Source organism: Nyctereutes procyonoides, unplaced genomic scaffold (assembly GCF_905146905.1).
Source record: "Nyctereutes procyonoides isolate TBG_1078 unplaced genomic scaffold, NYPRO_anot_genome, whole genome shotgun sequence".
Classification (NCBI taxonomy): Eukaryota; Metazoa; Chordata; class Mammalia; order Carnivora; family Canidae; genus Nyctereutes; species Nyctereutes procyonoides.
The window spans coordinates 12794876-12815242 of NW_026575134.1; the positions used below are offsets into that span (position 1 = coordinate 12794876).

Sequence of the window (20367 nt, forward strand, 5' to 3'; positions counted from 1 at the left end):
TTTTCCTGTTTCATCAAGAATATGAGGTAAGGGGTACTTGGGTGGCTCAGTCATTAAGCTCAGTCAATTAAATCAACTCTTGATTTCAGCTTAGTTCATGGTCTCAGGGTCATGAGATTGAGCCCCGTGTCACGCTCTGCACTCAGTATGGAGTCTGCCTGAGATTCTTTCTTCCTCTGCCTCTGCCCCTCCCCATGCAGTCTCTCTCAAAATAAATAAAATCTTAAAAAAAAAAAGACTATGAGGAAGATTTTTCTTCTTGTCTCTAACTGCTGACATAAAAGATGAAGTTGTTACATAGATGAAACTGTCCAAAGACTAGGGAGTTATCTACTCACCTATCCATTCAAGAAACTTAAGAGGTTATCAGGCATTTTTTCTGAGTGCTAAGTGAAAAGACAGCTAGGGTCTCTGTTCTCATAAAACCCATTTTAATCTGGGAGGAAGACACACAATACAGAGACCAACCAAGTGCTAAGTATCATGCAGAAGTTAAGATAGATGCTTGCAGAGTGAATGACTGTATGGCTACCACTGATGGGGCAGTCAGGAAGAATTTCTTGAGAGAGGTGGAATTTAAGCTACCATCAGTTTTGTCTGCTGAGAGAGTTTATAAATAATGACATCCGGTAGGAATGGGCACATCCAGGATCCAGATCCTATCTTCTAAATACCATTTTCTGCTTAAAAGAACCAAGGCTCATTGGAGAAATGATTGATTCAAGGGCTGGAGGAGGAAAAGTATAAGGTGAGCTTGGAAGGTCTCATTATACCAGAAAAGTAAGTGCTTACAGAATGGGGAAATGACAAAATAATATGAGATCCAGCATGCAAAGACTCCCACTGCCAATTCTGAGATAATCTGAACAAAAAGCATAATGCTCATAATGGATTCTAATTCACTGAATGAATTAAAGAAATAAATAACTAGGGGATAAAGGAAGACTCCTCCATATAACAGAATGGCATCTAACAAATGCACAAGGAATAAGGGAATTAGAAAATCAACATTTGGAAAATATCCAAATAACTGAGAGAATAATACAAAGAGAGTGAGAGAAAAAGATGAAAGGCAAATGTCAAGTGTTATTTTTGGGTAACTGAGTGAAGAGTACAGGGGAATTTCTTGATATTATTCTTGCATCTTTACTGTGAGTGTGAAGTTATGCCTGAATAAAAGGTTAAAAGGAAAAAAGGAAATTCAGTTATGAAGTAGAGCAGTAACTGGAGGAATATGAGATGAAGTTTCTGTTCTGTTGGGGAGGAGATCCCAGAGGATGCTTGCAGGATGACAGGAAGTACAGCAGTAACTGCAGAAACCAAATCCTGGAGACTGGGATCCACAGCACTAGATGTGGGATGGAAACTACATCCATGGGAACCCATGGGTCCAGCTGCAGGATAACAGTAGTTTGGTGGTGAGAAGATGAAGTTTTTGTCTAATTAATTCTTTGCGTCCATGGAGAGAGGGTGAACCTAGAATTTCAATAGGACTGTCATGCAGTGTTGCGGTCCCATAGAATTTAGTGACCATTTATTTAAAGCAAAAAGTTGGTCCCCTCAGCAATGCTGACGTGTTTGGGTGCAGGGGCCAAGCAGTGAAGCTGTGACTACTACCAGAGTTTGGTCCTAGAGTGAGCCAGGGAGTGGAGGAGGGATGGAGAAGTGACGAGGTAAGGAGACTAGGAGTTAGCAAAAACATAATTAAGGATAAACCGTGAAATGAGAACTGGGTAAGGAGGGAAAAGAGGGCACTGAAGTCAGTTTTTGGAACCCTAGAAGCATGCTGGGGACACAGAGTTTGACCTAGACATGGCCCTTGCCTTCAGAGCACTTATAATCTAGTAAGAAAGATGAACGAATAAAAGGGTAATTCCTGTAGAGTGCACTGATCAAATAAGCAAGCACGCAGCAATATGGAGGCCCGCATGGGGCCACTCAGTCTAGCTGGAAGCAAGTTTCAGGGAGGCTTCTGGGACATGGCAATGTCGGAGCTGAAGGATGAGCAAAAGCCATCGACAAGAATGAGGGATTAAGGAAGGAGACCTGCAGTCCTGGGCACAGGTGACATAGCAGGGCAACACCACCTTAAGGGGAACTACCAATTGTGCTATTTAATGGAGTCAGAGTCTCACATTTTGATTAGACAAGGCTGGGGGACAAAGCTGGAGATGATGGTGGGTGGAGATCACAGAAGATTATGTGTGCTATCCTGGAGAGCTGTAGATGTGACAGGAACCAAGAAAGAGTTTTAAATAGTGCAGGGGCATAATCAGATCTTTGGTGCTGAGTAACTCCTCCGGTGGCAATATGAAGAAGCCAAACTAAAAGCAGAATGACTAAATGGGGACATGCTTTAGAAGACTGCATGCTCTGCAAGAGGAGGGTTAAAACATTTCTGGAATGGAAACAAAGCTGCACAACTAATGATATCACAGAGCAAATATTAATAAATAAAACCAAATATAGATCTATTTTTCTCCAGCAAAGAACAAAGGGGGAAATGAATGATTACTTTGAATATATGAGTGTCTACCCATACATTCTGGGCTACTGGGACTATGAGGGAGGTTGATGGGTAAAGCATTTTTGGTTTTGGGTTTTAGAAAAGACACGGACTTAAGGCACATAGATACTTATTGAGATTTCTGGTTCTATGGGCCAGGGAACTTGATAAACAGGCTTTCTAATTTAATAAATAAAATAGCCCCACCGCGTGTGCTGTTGGCAAAAGGAATATCAAATGCATAAAGACTTCCTCAATTAATCTTAGTTAGGTTGCTTCAATGTTTAAGAAAACAATTTTGGATCTGTTAAAAAATTTTTTTGGATCTGTTATTAGCAAAGAATAACTACAAACTATATTAATACACTGGCTTTCCACTTAAAAATCAGGATGTAGGGATCCCTGGGTGGCGCAGCGGTTTGGCGCCTGCCTTTGGCCCAGGGCGCGATCCTGGAGACCTGGGATCGAATCCCACATTGGGCTCCCGGTGCATGGAGCCTGCTTCTCCCTCTGCCTATGTCTCTGCCTCTCTCTCTCTCTCTCTATCATAAATAAATAAAAAAAAATCAGGATGTACATTTTAGGCAAAGCACGGTGTAAGTACAGATTATACAAACTGCTTTGAAAAGGGTACACTTTTTATGTAAAGTGTACTTCATATGTAAGCAGAAGCAATACAGGACATCTAGAAGAATTGTCAGCCCATCATATATAAGGATTGGGAGTTAACCTGCAGGGACTATAAACAAAGAACTACCTTTCCTATACATGGTATAGGAATACCATATATATACATGGTATATATAATTTCTTAAATTATTTGGTCGATATTCAACAAGCAATTGGTGCACGCCAAATTCTGTAACAATACTGATGGCGGAAACAATTTTTTTCAGCATCACCTCATATATACTGAAAAGGTATTTTTTCTTTCTTTTTTTTTGAAAAGGTATTTTTTCTTTTATTTATTTTCTTTTAGTTTTTTAAAGATTTTATTTATTTATTCATGAGAGACGCACAGAGAGGCAGAGACACAGGCAGAGAGAGAAGCAGGTTCCACACAGGGAGCCTGATGTGGGACTCGATCCAGGGCCCCAGGATCACGCTCTAGGCTGAAGGCAGATGTTAAACCTGAGTCACCCGGGCACCACAGGAAGGTGTTCTTCATTATTTGAGTACTTTAAATACGGTTGCCAAAAGGTTTCTAAAGGGCCAGACGGTAAATATTTCTTGTGTGCCCTGCAGATTGTCTACTCAACTCTGTAGTCATAGGAAATACGTGAACGAATAAGTGAGGCTTTGTTCTAGTAAATCTAATCCATAGAAACAAGGCAGCAGGCAGGATTGGCCCATCCTTTGCTGGCCCTTGTCCTATAACAACACTTGTGTTATCAGTTTCTCTTAGATTATAAATCTACTCAGAACTGTAGGGTCCAAGTCATACTGAACATTTTAAGAACGCTCCTAAGACATTTCCCATTCCGAGTCTATCAGTTTTCCTTAGAGAAACAACAAAGGCTATCCAGACGGGGTTGGCAATGAGATTTAATTTTAGAAAGTAAAGGCTTTTTCCTCCTTTAATTTTCTAGTGATGTAGCTGACTTGCTTTGAATCCAGGAACCCAAAGAGGGAATACTTTGGAGAGGATGACAAAATTATTTTTGGATGGGTTGATCTGAGGCTCTGGGTGGAGTTTCACATGGAAATGCCCCCACTGGGCAACTTCTAAAGCAAAAACTCCTCTTTTTGCTAAAGATTTTATGTTTAAGTAATCTCTATACCTAACGTGGGGCTAGAACTCACAACACTGAGATCAAGAGTCACATGCTCTACCGAGTCAGCCAGGCACCCCTAAAGCAAAAACTCTAGCTCCAGCTTTGAAAGCAAAACCAAATCCATCTCATGGTGTTCATCACCCGGAAACACTGGGCATATAAACACACTGGGCCCAACTAATATCTTTCCAAGACACCCATAGGAAAGAAAAGAGCTATTCTTTTACTTTGGTTTTGTAAACCAACCCCAGATTTAATTAGCAAATGAACAACTCAAACATCTAACACTGCATGTTGTATGACTGATGAGACTCTGAAAAGTCTTCTCTTTTTCAACATAGAAGCCCATGAAAGACTTTACCTTAAACTTGGCTGCCTTTTCATTATGATATACACAAAAGGCAATAGTACATGAATTTGGAAAGTAAGATACCGTCAGAAAAATTATCCCTCAACTTGAGGAAAATGTTTTAAGTTGGTTTTGACAAATTTTTTTTTTTAGGTTGAAAATTGATGTATAAACTTTTCTTTTTAGCTTCAGTCATTCCTTAACTTGGAAACCTTTCTGATAGAAATAATAATAACAGCAATAATGGGAAAATCTAGTGATTTATTAAATTTGAACACAGACCAGGCAGTGGGCTGTGTGCTTTATATGCAATGACTCCATGAAGAACTACAGCTGAGAATAAGTACCTTCCCCCAAGGTCACAGAGAGGCTGTTACACAAAAGCTGGTCTCAAATATGGGCTGAGTAACTTTAAACTCTGCATTTCCAAATAGCAGTAAAAGAGAATTCTTAAATAAAGACACTTGCACATTTGAGAGTTATTTATCTTTCTTCTCTAAGTCTCTGCCCACAATTATTTGGTAAAAGACTGTTTCTGGCTATTTTCTCGCTAAAAACCTGCTGCTACCTCTGGACTTACTTTAGAATAGTGGACTTGTAAGCATGGTACTCATGGCCCCCAGATCTTGACTCAGATTGTCTGCTCACCTCCTCATGCCCACTCCATAAACCCAGTCATCAACCATCCACTTAGGCATAATGGCCTTTCTCCTTGGATCATGTGCGTTCTGGAGACTAGGGGAAGATATGGCCATCTCTGCTTCTGAAATCTCTCTCAACCTCGAGACCAAGATCCAATGATACCTCCCCCATGAAATGTTCCTCAGCCCTTCCAGTAAGAATCAATCACTTTCTCCTCTGTTCTACCACAGTCCTTTGTGTTCTACCTTAAGTTCAGTTATCATCCCTTGTGCCTCACATTCTTATTATTAGTGAATCTATTTTTCTCACTAGAGATTCTTGAAGACTGGGATGACAGTGTATTCACCTTGGTACCTCTCCCAGCATACAGCATGATACTTTGTATATGGCAGGTACATGTAAAAGTTCCTAAATGGGAAAAGTTTTCAATTAGCAATAATTGTGCCTTGGATAAACCTCATTGGCTCTGATACTGCTACTGCGCAAAGCTAAAAGTTCATATTGGAAGGCAGCAAGGTCTCCATGCTGATAAAATCCCTTTAATATGTAACCCTGCAGGAACATGTGGCCATCTGCAGAATCCCAAACCCCAGCACCTGAGCCTATAGAAACTGTTGAGGGGTTATTTGCTTTTGAAGGTTGTGGAGACTTCTATAAAGCAGAAGAACATGCTATTAATCTAACATAGAGGACAAAGCAAGTTCCAAGAAAATCACTGATGATTTCTTGAAATGAAATCCAAACCTTCAGAAGTGTTGGGTAAATAAAAATTGACCTCAATAGAAACCTCCTGCCAATAATTGAGAAGAAGATGAAATTATTAGATGGGGGAGAAAGAAGTGAAGGAAAATACTATTGGTTTTCAAGCTTGGAAGAAAAGATCAAATTGCAGCAATCTGTGAGGTAGTTCAGGGAGAGAGGAAGGAGCATGGCTGAGCAATCGTCTTTGCTTCCCAAGGTTCAGATTCCTCATATACCTAACTTCCTCCAACTCATGTTGGACACACACTTTTCACTCTGTTCCTTCTTGCAATTTAAGAAAAATGCCTTTCAAAGATTTTTTTTTAAAGATTTATTTAGGGGATCCCTGGGTGGCTCAGCAGTTTAGTGCCTGCCTTTGGCCCAGGGTGTGATACTAGAGACCCAGGATCGAGTCCCACGTCGGGCTCCCTGCATGGAGCCTGCTTCTCCCTCTGCCTGTGTCTCTGCTTCTCTCTCTGTGTGTGTCTCTGGTGAATAAATAAATAAAATCTTAAAAAAAAAGATTTATTTATCTGAGAGAGAGAGAGAGAAGACACACACACAGTACATGCGTGTACAAAGGGAGGGGCAGAGGAAAAGGGGGAGAGAGAATCCTCAAGCAGACTCCTCACTGAGTGTGGAGCCTGATGCGGGGCTTGATCTCACGAGCCAGAGATAATAACCCAAGCTGAAACCAAGAGTCAGATGTTCAACTGACTGAGCCACCCAAGTGCCCCTCAAACATATTTTAAAATTCTAGAAGAAAATTTATAATTACACTTAGCATTTTGAATTATAAATACCTTCTTGGTCATCAGCAGGCTTCATATTATTAATACACATTGGAAAGCTGAGGTGTTTGCCTGGAATCCAGGGGATCTCTACTACTAGCTGAATGACCGAGAATTAGAGGCCAGAGGTGAATCGTTATCAGGTAGAAAGAACCTCTGATGATTCTTCTCAGCCAAAACCTCAAATGTTGGTAAGTGCCAGCATTCTGTCTTCAGAGCTCTCTCTCCTCTCTCAAAAGTCTTCCTTGACATTCCCATTAACTCCTTGATTTAATTGCCAGAATTATCCATATGTATGATGGCTTAGACTCCAAGCTTGAGATGACCTTTCTTCTAAACTTTGAATTTGTATTTCCACCTGTTCTTTGGGCATTTTCACTAGGATATCCTGATGGCCCCTCAAACTCAGCATATTTATAACCACAGTTATTTTATTTGCTTTCCCTTTCCCAATAAAAGGAGACACCCCATATCTCCTTTGGTCTTAATCTAGGTTAAAAGCACAACCTACCTAGTCAATCAAATTAGAACCCTGGAGTCGCCTTAAATTTCTACTTTCCCTCATTCCCCAATCTTGTTGGGGCTGCCTGCCTCCTAAAAATCTCTCTCATGATAAAATTTTATGACTCTGAGGACAGAAAGAAGGTTCCACAGTTTCCAGAAGGCAAAACAAAACAAAACAAGACATATACAAAAAGAATCTGGGGCTGGAATGACTCTGGCCATGTTAACATACACAAGAGAAGCAAGAAGATAATGGAGCACTGCATTCAAATTTATGAGGTTAAACATTTTTCAATGAAGGGTGAGGCTAAAATAATGATAGCTGTTTTCAGAAAATATAGATTTCCAAACATTCACGGCTTCAGAGTGCTTACCTTTCATGTACTCTTCTCCTCAGGAAGCTATTAGATTTTATGTTCCACCAAATGGAGAGAGTAAATAAAAAGTGGAAAACATGGAATTCAGGAAAGAAGGTATCGGCACAGGAAAGAGGCAAGGGGTTTTGCGTAATGATGAATAGCAGATACATAGTCATAATAATGTGCGGTAAGAAAAAATAGGATATGCTTATATTGGGAGTGATGGAGGATGGGAAATGTGTCTGAGGGGCTTGGCAAGACAAGAGAGCTAAGTTCTTCTCTTCCATGTAAGGAAGTCAAAGATAAAATCCCACATACTGAAAGATCAAAAAAACAGCTACCCAAACATTACACTTGGAAATCTGGAGATGAACGTCAGAAGAAACAGCTAAATGAATTGCAAGTAGCTGTTTTTGGGGATGGGTCTCAAGGAACTGCGGTTTTTCACTGTAAGTCTTGTAGTACTTTTGACTTTTAGTATTCATGTACATGAAAACTCTGGTACAATAAAAAAAAATTAGGTACCGTTTAAGCATGATAATGACTACTTTGTGTTCTAATTCCATAAGGAAAGATTCTTGGAGAGAAATGCTCTAAAGATCTCGTCTTACTTTTTATTTCCCCAATATTTATAATGAAAAGAACATGCTGACTTCTTTGCTTAAATTATTACTTCTCTCCTACAGTTTTATTATTGCATATCAGTATTCCAACAGATATTCTAAGCAAACAACTACACTATAACCTAGCGAGAAATGGTTATGTCTCACCCAAGAGAGTTAAGATTTGTAGACCCATTCCATATAACACACTTAGGCTATGAGCTAATAGGTGGATAAAACATGCCAGGCCCTGTCCTAATGATTCTAAGCCTACATGATACATTTCTCTCCTGTGAGGAATATGGCTTCATTAACCACCTGCTGAAGTTCAGTTTGGAAGAAAGGTAACTTACGGTGAAAAATTTTCTCTCATGAAAAATAAACAATTTTAAGGGTCAAAAAGCCACAGTGAAAATAGTCCATGATGATCACTTTGCTTAATTATATTATTTGGAGATACACAGACATTAAAGGTTAACTAATCTATTCCCTCATTTTACAGAAAACTGTGGCCTAAAAAAGTTTAGTGACTTGACTAAAATGACCCAGTCTATCTTCAGATTTTGCAAGGTGATCTATGTCACTTAGCAAAGGACAAACAACTAATATTCAGTATTTACTCTCAAAGTAAAGTTGGGAATAGAGTCAATCCTTGTAATTCAAGAAAAAAAAAATAAGAATGCTATAAGATTACCTTGATTTTTGGAAGAGAGCTTTTTTTTTGTGTGTGTGTGTGATCCTTTTCACTGTACACATAAAAGAAATTCAATACAGAAAATAATTTCGACTACAGAAAAAAAACTGCTATTAAGAGTTTGGTGCAATTTTTTTTGCTTGATTAATATACTATAAATTATATATTGCTTATTGTCACATTCATCAAACTCTACTATTATTTTTTAATATAGACTTTTCTTCAGTTATTAAGAGAAGGGAAGGAGATGGCAAAAACCTAGAAACTGGGGGATCCCTGAGTGGCTCAGTGGTTTAGCACCTGCCTTCAACCCGGGGCATGATCCTGGAGTCCTGCGATCAAGTCCCGGGATCGAGTTCTGGGACAGAGTTCCAGGATCGAGTCCTGCATCAGGGTCCCTGCATGGAGCCTGCTTCTCCCTCTGCCTGTGTCTCTGTCTCTCTCTGTGTCTCTCATGAATAAATAAATAAAATCTTAAAAAAAAAAAACTAGAAACTTCCAGATTTATAAAGAGGAGGAGCAATTTGAATTTCTTATTCAAATTACAAAAGCTCATTAAAAGGCAATAAAGCAAAAATATGACCAAAACTAATATACATTTTTTTAAGTATTAACAATTTTAAAATAAGGCTATGGCTTTGATATAGCTCCAAATTAAAGCTAGTTCATGCCCACAACTTTGAACTATAAAACATGCTTAGGTTAGACTTTGAGAATTTATTTTTATATAAATAGATGGTTCAAATAATTAATTGGTAAGGAATTAGAAAGCCCTCAGTTCTATTTATTTACTTTACTTTTCTTTTTTTTTTTTTAAGTAGGCTCCATGCCCAGGATGGAGCCCAGTGTGGGGCCTGAACTCATGACCCTGAGATCAAGAATCGCATGCTTACTGACTGAGCCAGCAGGTACCCTGAAACTCAATTACTTTTTTTAAAAAAATTTTTTATTAACATTTTTTGTTTCGTTTCATTTTATTTAAGTAATCTCTATACTCCACATCAGGCTTGAGCTCATGACCCTGAGATCAAGAGTCACATATTCTTCCAACAGTGCCAAGCTGGCCCCCACTCTTAAAATCATACCTACTTTACCATAGCCTGCATGCAGGCAATGACTAAATGGTATGTGTTTCCTCTAGTTGATATATATTGAGAAGGTATTTATTTATAAGCAGAGATGCCAAGAAGATATTTATTTGTAAGAATAAAAACCAGTAGGTATCTTGGGGGACTCCTCCTCTGAAGTCAATCTTCTTGTACATCATAAGGTTTTCCACCATATACAAGATCTGTTTTTATTATGAGAGCTTCTAAGTTTATTATTATAAGAGCTTTGTAAATTCTTCAAAGCTTATGCTCTTATTTTTCATGGCAGTGCCCTTTCCCAATTACTCCACATATGGGGATATCAGAGTTATTGTTAAACAGATCATTAAAGATGACAGACCAGGTCCTTATACCTGACTAAGTTAGCCCTGAGTATAAATTAGGTGCTTTGGGACACGCATGCTCTCTTTGGATCACTAGGGTCATATTACTGCACTGAAGCACAGACAATTTACTAACTCTGGTCCAAATCTGAACTGGTGATTAAAAACTGATGGTGTTTGACACTAATAGAGTGTTCTTAATACCTGTGTTCAGAACACTGCTTTTCCAATTTGAGACTAACTAGTTTAAATAAACATTTGTATTTATGCTTTATCTCCACTATTTTACTTTGGAGAAAATGTTTCACTTAGATTAAACGAACACCAAGGATAAGAAAATTCATAATGAAATACTCTATTTGCCTCCATTAAGAGACAAATGATACTGCTTTTCTACTCAATTTTCAAATATATAAGAAATATCTGAAACATTTTTAAAGTACTGTCAGCCTTAATATCCTCAATGTTGAGAAATCAATGACTATTTTTGAATGGTAATAGGCACAAAGAATTGTGCTACTGAATTCATCTGAATATCTTGCACTATTAATTTATGTAATTTCTTAGTTTTTGCCTTAATAAACTTGACTGGAATATATCAAGAGAACATAGCCAAAGATATACCTCCTTTAGAAATGGAACTCTGATCTTTTCAAGGTCGTTAATACTGTTATGTGAAATAATAATTTTGGGTACATAAAATGTGTTCATAAAATATTGCACATCTTGCAGAAACCTATCAGGACATACTCAAACAGGTAAAATCTGCTTTTACCTCAACACTGATTCACTCTGAAAGTAGGTTTGCAGTCTACACTTTAAACACAGAAGCTGGTATCTCTTGCTATCAGATTATAAACACAATGTCTATATTATCAAAGAGTTCATCTACTGCAAACATCTGAATTGTCCGTTACAGAAATATTGAATTTCTTTATATTACTCTAAAATAATATTAGGTTTAGAGTTATATTTCAGACTTATAAAGTCAAAGCTCAAAATATCTCAGCATTGGATTTTTGAAAGGCAAAAGGAAAAAGAAATTAAACTGCTCAAAGTTAAGACAGGTATAGTGTGGCAAACAAACCTATTGTCTGTTTTTTATTTTTGTACCACTCTTCTCACATTAAAAGAGGGATCCATGCCATGGCAGGCATGAAAAAAAGCAAGATTTTGAAAAAAATTTTTTTACACTAATTAAAGGCGTTTTGGAAATAGTCCCTTGCGTTCTTCAAAAAAGTTAGCAGCAATACTTTATGCTGGGTAAAAAAAGAACACTGCTTCTCTTCTTAAATGTCCAATGTAGAGGGTGGTGATTACTAAATTTATTTTCATATAAATGTTAAAAATTCTTGATCATGTTCCAAATCTTTTGTAAAAGAAGCAACTGTACCAACAATGAATTTGGGGCTATACTACACCAACCACATAATACACTATCTTGTCTAGAAGAGTAACTTATTTTTTAACTTACTGCCTCTAAACTAATCTTTTCTTCACTCTAAGAAGCAGGAAGTTAAAGAATTTTATATCATATGAAATATCCTACGGATTTTCGTTTTGATTTTACAGAATCATCTTTTATCTTTGGGCTTTCCATATCAAATTCAAATTCATCTTGATGAAGTAAACTCTATCCAAATATTGTAAATAGATAATCAATAAAGCAAGTTATACTATATAAAACTTTTATTAAGCTGAGATCTATTTAAAAAAAAAAACTTAGAAATGGTCTAAAGTAGGTCCTTGATTTATTCACTGAACATTCACCAATTTACCTCCAACATAAAGTAGTGGAAGAAATTTGAAATTGGGTCCATCTGAACTCTGGCTGGCTGAGAGATCTCCCATTGTCTGGACAACATCAAGGAATATCTGTTACATGCAGGGATATTGCCCAGAGGTCAAGCCCAAATTTTTACTCCTAGTTTCCTGAGATGACGCTGGACTTGGGGTACCTACTTTTCTGTGTTATGTGGCTATAAGCAATAAGAATTTTTTCTTCGATGACGAAGAATATACTATCAGAATTATTTCTTAAAAAAAAAAAAAAAGAAGAAGAAGAAATAGCTGCCTTCCCAAGTCCTGACTGCAATGTATTTTAGAATAAGCCATTCAAATTGTCAGCTGGCATCCCAGATTGTTGCTTACTCTAAACTATCCACCTCTTTTCAGGGAATGCTTTCCTTATATCTGGCAGGTAGGAAATATTAGAGCTTGAGATAAACAATGTATTTTCCTGTAACCAAAATTGTCCCCCTGCGGTTGCTTCTTTCAATAAAGCGATATACTATGATGGAAAAATGTGATTCATTTTCCAAAAATGTGTTTACAAGCAACTGTTTAGGAACATAGCTCTTTTGCTAAGGCAGGAACATCTGTATTTACAACACAGATCTGAAACACCTACTTGTTTTTCTGTATAACAGAGCATGTTTCTCTTGGCCAAAACCATGTTTTATCTTCATATTTGAGCAGGAATTTATAAATAGGTCACTCTTGGTATTTTAGCCAGAAGAACACTGAGCCATTAGTTTTGTTTTAGGGAAAACAATGAAGTGTAACCGCAAAAAATATCATGCTACTCTTTCTACTTCCGCACATGCACATGAAATTACCTTCTGAAGTCTTCTTTAATTCAGTTTTCAGTTTTTCCTGGTCTTCTACTAGTTTTTTATTTTCTGTTTCCAAAATGTGTTCCTCTTCCTTGACATAGCTTTTCAAGAGCTGTCAGAAAAGAATTACAGAAAGAAGTAAGCTTAGGCTGAAATGACCACATATTATTTCAGGAAACAGGCTGAATAACATATTTAAAATTATTAGTCTTTATTTGAATCTTTGTCCTTTTAGCATTTTATAATTTTCTATAATATACTTTTGCTGATAGAAAGGTGAATATTTGGCAAACAAAAAGATTTCTTCTCACTAAGGTTGAAATCTCTAAAATGAAAGTAAGAGTTCTTGGTTGGGCTATAATTAAAAATATGTTTTGAGGGGCACCTAGGTGGCTGAGCTGGTTAAGCTTCTGCCTTTGGCTCAGGTCAAGATCCCAGGGTCTGGGACTGAGTCCTAAGTTAGACTCTTGATGAGCAGAGAGCCTGCTTCTCCCTTTCCCGCTCCTCCTGCTTGTGTTTGTTCTATGTCAAATAAATAAAATCTTTTTAAAAAATTGTGTTTTCAGAAAGTATTTATGTAAGCAATATGAATGTCTTTTTCTCCATTAAGTATGTGATATAAATCTGAGGAAAAAAACAGTTCTGAGGATGATATTAATTGGTAAGCCATTATGTATGTTCCAATTACAGAGCTGTCTACTTAGACTATTTTTATGCAGACCAATCTGTAATATATATATATATTTATTTACATATATATATATTATATATATAACGTCAGGGTGGAGATGGGCAAGTGTAAAATGACAGGCCCATCTCTATGCTCGGAAAATTATACCTATTTTTGAATAGTCATTGAATAGTTTCCAAATTACTTTTATTCAGTTAATCTTTTTCAATGTTTTTTATATTCTGAAATTTACGTGGGCTTTTACAGTAATGTTTTTTATATGTTTATAGATCATCTTTTCTAGGTAAGAAAAATTGACCGCAATAATAAAATATTTGACTGAAATTAAAATATTATGGGGTAAAAATTTCATACTCTGTATGTCTAGAAGGAAACCATCATAGTTAATAGAATTAAGAGGCTTACTTATGTTAGAGAAATTTTAAGATATTTAAGTTACCAAGAAAGACAAATTAATGTCTGAAAAACAGAACATGTAGACACTGGCACAGGTTATTTGAGCAAATAAAGTGGCAGCAACTTGATATTGACAACTTCCACAGGTGAAAAAAAGCAGCTCAGGATAATTTTAAACAAAGTGACGGAAAAGAATTTCTGCTGCAGGGTAATTCCTTTTCTTTTTTTTTTAATATTTGTTTTATTTAAATTCAATTAATTAACATATAGTGTATTATTAGTTCCAGGTGTAATTCTTTTTTTCTGATGTAAGCTGGTACATCCAACAAACAAAACTCACAAAGTTCTACTAAGCATGGGCTACATACAAATACATTACAATTTTTTAAATTAGGTGATAATAAGGGATAAAAATGCAAGAGAAACTTGGTCTCTGCTCTCATGTGACTTCAATCTAGTGGAAAGGATGAGACAAAAGCATAAAAACTGTAGCCTAAGATCAAATACAGTACTATTATGTTAGAACAGAGATTAGACAGCTCAGAAGGAGGAATTAAAGCTCTAATGATATATTATATGACTGCAAAGAATTTTTTTAGGAGACAAAAAACCAAACTACATACTTTAGTTGAAGGAGCCTCCTATCTTTAAAATTAAAAAAGAAAAAATCCTAAAGAGTAGAAATAAGAATTTTTTCCAAATCTATATAAATTTGTTGCCTATTTTATGTTCAAAATAATCCAAGCTGTTACTTCACTGAATTCGGTTCACACAGTCTCCAGTGATTACCCAAATTGGAAGAGAACCACTGAGTTGCAGGAATGTTTATACTGACTGCTTGAATTATTATGCCATTGAGTTGGAAAAGTTGGATTTGTGTTGGTCTTGTAAATAAGCTTTCATTATCGCACCTGCAAACTTGTCCAAATTTATTATGTATGACTTGATGCTGGGGAAAGACCAAGAGCCCTGGAACTGAAATTCAATAGCTACTAGCTGCAATAATGTATGTGTTTACTAGCCCACCCATCTTATACCACCCTGGTAATTGGCTGGAAAAAAAAAAACTAGTAAGAAGTAAAGTTCTGTCACTGTTGTTATTTTAAAGCAGTAAAATTAAAAGTTAATTGGTCTTTCCTAATTATTTTATCACCTGAATATCAGAACAGAAAGGGGTACCAGGTACCATCTATACATCATCTTATAAGACAGCATACACAGGGCATGAAACAATGTGGTTAAGAGTGTGGATACTAGAGCCAGGCTGCTGGGATTCAAATTTTAGTTCTGTCATTAATTGAATGGTTCTGTGCAAGTCACTTAACCTTTTGTGCTTCCATTCCCCCGTATATAAAATAAGATAATAGCAGTACCAATCTCATCGTGCTGTCGCAAGAATTAAAAGTTAATACTTTACTGTGACGGATCTGAAGCAGTACCTAGCATAGTGTTAGCTAGCTATTACTTGTAACAGTTGAGAACATGTGAGGTGACTTGCCCCAGGTCACAATGATAATTACTGATAGAGTTAGGACTAGCACCTAAGTCTCTTGGATCTCAGGATAAAACTGCTTAGATATGGTATCTCTGGTACAGAATAAAGAGTTGTTTCAGCAATTTTATCTTTCCTTAGATAATACTTCAAAATCTACATGAAATGTCTAAAACAGAAGTCATATTTGATATTCTGACCTTTGGCTTTTGTCAATGAGGTCCACTTTGGGCACTGACAGTATTTGTGTGCAGCTCACAAACTTTCTCCTTACAGCATACTGGTTTTAGCTCAGTGTATCTACGTGTCTCTCACGATCTGGGGCCAATGAGGTCACAGATAGGAAGGAGGGAACGAGGACAGGATGGAATCAAAGGGGAGGAAAACAAAAACAAAAATGAAAAAAAGGGGAGAAATTGCTGGGGAATCAAAGAATCAGTGGTCATGAAATAAATTTCCCTGCAATGGTAACTTGTGGAAACAACTGTAAAAGAAAAGTTCTAAAAATATTTTGAGGAAGGTGCTTTTTTTAAAGGACAAGACTAATTTAAGTATGCTAAATATAGTGTATATGAAAAAAATAATAGTACCAAAATTTGATAAAAACACTTTCCATTTTCTTAAAGCTGATGAGTAAAAGAAAAACAACTAAAAAATAAAGAAGAAAAAAGCATTACTCTAACATGATAGGCATAATTTTATTTATTTATTTTTATTTATTTATTTTTTATTCATTTAAATTCAATTTGCCAACATATAGTATGGTGCCCATCTCAGTGCTCATCTCATCATGGATGGGCATAATTTTAAATCAAGATAGGTACATAGTAAGTTTACAAATATGAGGCTCTGTGCTTTTGAGTTCAGCCGTTATATATTAATCAAAGCTTTGAGGGTTTTGTTTTTTTTACTTTTACCATTTTGATGTAAGATTAAAGGATAGAAAATGAAGCAAGTAATATTGAGGTACAAAATAAGGCTGATTTCATTACTAAGACATTCCAAAAAAGCAAAGATGACTTATTGCCTATTTTTGAATATGGAAATATCAAGAGCTTGATTTTCCAGACCTGTATTTACTACAAAGGGAAATTTACATGACATCTATGGATCAGTGCCTTTTCAAAATAGAACAAAAAAAAAGTAAAAAACAAAGTGGTGCTGATTCTCTAAAAGTTTCCTTAAAAGTTGGTGTTTACAATCCCTTCAAAGAAATGTTTGAGTGCTTTTTTATATGGAGAAAAGTCCTTTCTTTACCTTTTCGCTGTAGTGGAAAATAAGGCAGACATCATTAGAAATAAAACATAGGTTCTGAATAGGTGACCATTATACTAAACCACTGAACACATTTTTTTGTATGTGTTGAGTTTTGCCTTATTTGAAAGGTTCTGGAAAGCCTTCTATTATGTATTGGCTAATTCATTTAGAACAGATATAAGGTAGTGCTTACAGTTCTATAAGAGGCTAGGCTCTAGGTCTAGGATAAATTTTTTAATCTCTACTGTTAAACCTGATACTTTTTACATAAATATAATTTGATATAATACTCAATTGATTATTTGTGTTTCAGGAATTTATAATAGGGAAATCATTTTGTTGTATTATTTTAGGAATGCTCTTTTAAGAAAATTTGTTTCACTTCTGAATGGTTCCATTGACATTTTCTTCTAGGAGGGAGAATTAGCAAAACTTAAGAGGCTTAATATGAACTGCAAACATCCAAGCTCTGACATCTAATTCCTAAATTTTACACTGAAGAAAAAAAATACCCCAAATCATTTTGTAGCTATCATTTTCTCATCTGTTCTTTTTATTTTATAGGGAAAATATCAGTTCTTAACATACACTTTGCCTGAATGGCAGGGGAATTATAGCAGAGGGTTCTTAAAGGAGAATCAGCAGCATGGCGAAATTAAAGACTTAAAAATTTTTTGTGTAGTCACCAATCTAGCATTAACTACTTTCCTCTGCTTCCTACAGAATGAATATTTAAAAGAAAAAAAATTTAAAATCCAGGCTTAATAAATTATTATAAGAAATAATTTAATTGAAAAGAAAATGGAAACATAGAAACTTCTAAAGATTTGCTTTAGGTTATAAAGCAAAATTAATGGTAATGAAGGAATTAAAATCCATATTCCCAGAATACTGTTTTTTTCTCTTAATCTTAGTAAATAGGTTCGATGGCATTAATATACTATGGAGGGAAATGAGAACAAACAAATCTAAAGGAGAACAAGACACTTTTGAAACAATCATTTCATAGAACAGTACTGTTACTTATGGTCATTTTTTGCTTACATATCAGAAAAAAATGTTTTTTGATACTCAAAAATAATATACCTTGGGAAAACTGACAACATTTACACACACTTTTAAAAAACAAATTTAAATACCTGTTTTAGTCTTTCATTCTCTTCCATGAATTTTTTGGCAGCCTCATTAGTATTTTCTGCTTGAGTTTTGAGGACTCCTTTGTTTGACAGTTCTTTAGCCAATTGAGTAATAAGGGTAACCAGACGTCTCAACACTCTAAACAACAACAGTAACAATAAATCAAAGCATTTATTGTATAACTAATCATTAGAAACTGTGATTGAAAATAAACAGTCACTGTCAAATGATTTCCCTTTAGGTATAGGTATGGTGGAGGGAGATAATGTTTATAGAGAGGACATACGTTTGTTTGTTTCTATTTTTTTTAAATCTAAGCCTTCCTGTCAAAATCTAAGCCTATGTCTCGTTCCTTTGGAATCTTTGTTATAAGACTAGCATTTAGAGAGTAAGTTCAGCAGTACTTGTTAATTAATTATCCTCTCTTTTTAGAGGCATTTGGCCAGAAGGAAGAGAAACAATTTTAGAGAGTGTGGTAGGGACAGTAAGAAGTCATTTTTGTTTTTTTGGTCCACCACCCCCCCTTTCTCAGCATTTGCTATTTAAAGAGCATTGTGTGAGGCTGCCCAAGCTTAAAAACTGCTCATTCACATCGGTTTATGGGGTAACTTCCATTGTTAGAAATAGAAATTCGTATCTTCAAATATTCATTCAATGGGTATTTCCTTGGCTAAGTGTTAGGAATTGCTAAGTGTTGAACACTGTGCTGGGTACTGGGGACACAGAAGGAAATGAGATTAAAGTCTTTCAGGAGTTTAGTTTCTGGTTGGAGAGACAAAGAATTAAATCAGTATTTAATTGCAACCTTGAATGATACTAAAATACACACACACACACACACACACACACACAGATACATTTCGTGGAAACATACAATGGAGATCCCTACTTTGGGAGGGGGGAAGTGATGGTCACAAAAGAATTCTCTGTGAAAAGGGCTGAAGGATAAGTACAAAGTTATCCAGGAAAAGAGGGGAATGTTTTGGCAGATGTTTGTTTGTTTATTCATTCATTCATTCATTCATTCATTCATTCATTCATTCATTTATTGTAGTCACACACAGAGAGAGAGAGAGGCAGAGACACAGGCAGAGGGAGAAGCAGGCTCCATGCACCAGGAGCCCGACGTGGGACTCGTGGGACTCGATCCCGGGTCTCTAGGATCGCACCCTGGGCCAAAGGCAGGCGCTAAACTGCTGCGCCACCCAGGGATCCCTTGGCAGATGTTAAAGCAAGTGTGAAGACCCTGAAGTAGGAAGGAGTTAGCTACACAAAAGGAACTCAATAAAGATTCCTTGCAAGAATGAAGGTGTGAGCAGTGAAGCTCAGTGTGGGTAGACTGTGGTGTAAATGTCAGAGAACAGTATGAGACCAGGCTCCAGAGAGAAGCAGGGGCCACAGCATGCAAGGCCTTGTGGACCTATCAAACCTAGAAGGCATAATGACAATTATGTTATTTGGGTATATCATCTGCATTCTTTTATGAAGATGTCAGTATACCAAACAATATAGAAAAAAAATCTATAGGATAGGTAGGAAAAACAAGGAATGGAAACGTAACTCATGTTGTAAAATTGTGCTTTTTAAAAAACTTACAGCCAAAAAAATAATGAAAATCCAGAAATGTAAAGATTTCTTTGAGACCTAAAAAGTTTCATCTGTGCATGTTCATAGGCTCCAGGTCTGGTGGTTAAGCCTTTTTCAATGGCAGGTATAGAGGAGTATTTCCTTACTTCTCTCACGGCATCTATTACAGAAGAAAACATTGATTTTGGCTTTTAATAACATAAAATTATTATTAAAGTGGAAAGCAGTTTTAGAACTGAACTTTTAAAAAATGGACTTCTGATATGAGCTCTCTTTTTGTCTTTTCCTCTACTATCTCTGGGAAGGCACCATACTCAAAAGTGAGGCTCTGTAAGTGGATGCTAGTGGGCAACTTTGACTGGAACTGGATTTTTTTTTTTTTTTTTACTCTTTATCTAGGACTTATTGTCTCTTATCTCTAGCTACAGTGCAAACGATTATACTTCACTTTCTACCCCTAATACACTGAGTAAAAACCAACCTACTGACAGTAGCATATAGGTCATCTCCCATTCCAATCAATTCCAAGAGACTATTCTATTTTCCTTACTGTATAAGCATTTTATTGTATCTATCATTCCTTTAATATCATCAAATTATTATAGTAATTATTAAATACTGTTAAAGTAATATTAATACATTATTATTAAGATATAATTATTAATACTAATATTAATATGACTACTGAGATTTCAGAAATATTTGGTTACACTGAGATTTCCACTGGCAAAGGTTAAATGAGACTTGACCCACAGGGGCATATGTTCCCCCAATGGGCACGTGGATGGCATCTGCTA

General features: G+C 36.2%; 1 protein-coding gene and 1 pseudogene across 1 annotated transcript in view; both read right to left on the minus strand.

The window, feature by feature from the left end:
• The window catches only part of LOC129494281 (B-cell receptor-associated protein 29), a 52587-nt gene that overhangs the window by 23353 nt on the left and 8867 nt on the right, over window positions 1-20367 (minus strand). Inside the window, exons 4-6 of the mRNA XM_055301119.1 lie at window positions 19580-19730; window positions 17986-18121; window positions 13014-13122 (exon numbers count right to left, since the gene is read on the minus strand). Of these exons, the coding sequence (XP_055157094.1) occupies window positions 13014-13122; window positions 17986-18121; window positions 19580-19730 (396 nt within the window). The remainder of the gene's footprint in view (window positions 1-13013; window positions 13123-17985; window positions 18122-19579; window positions 19731-20367) is intronic.
• Window positions 5681-5762, minus strand: LOC129494446 (U4 spliceosomal RNA; annotated as a pseudogene).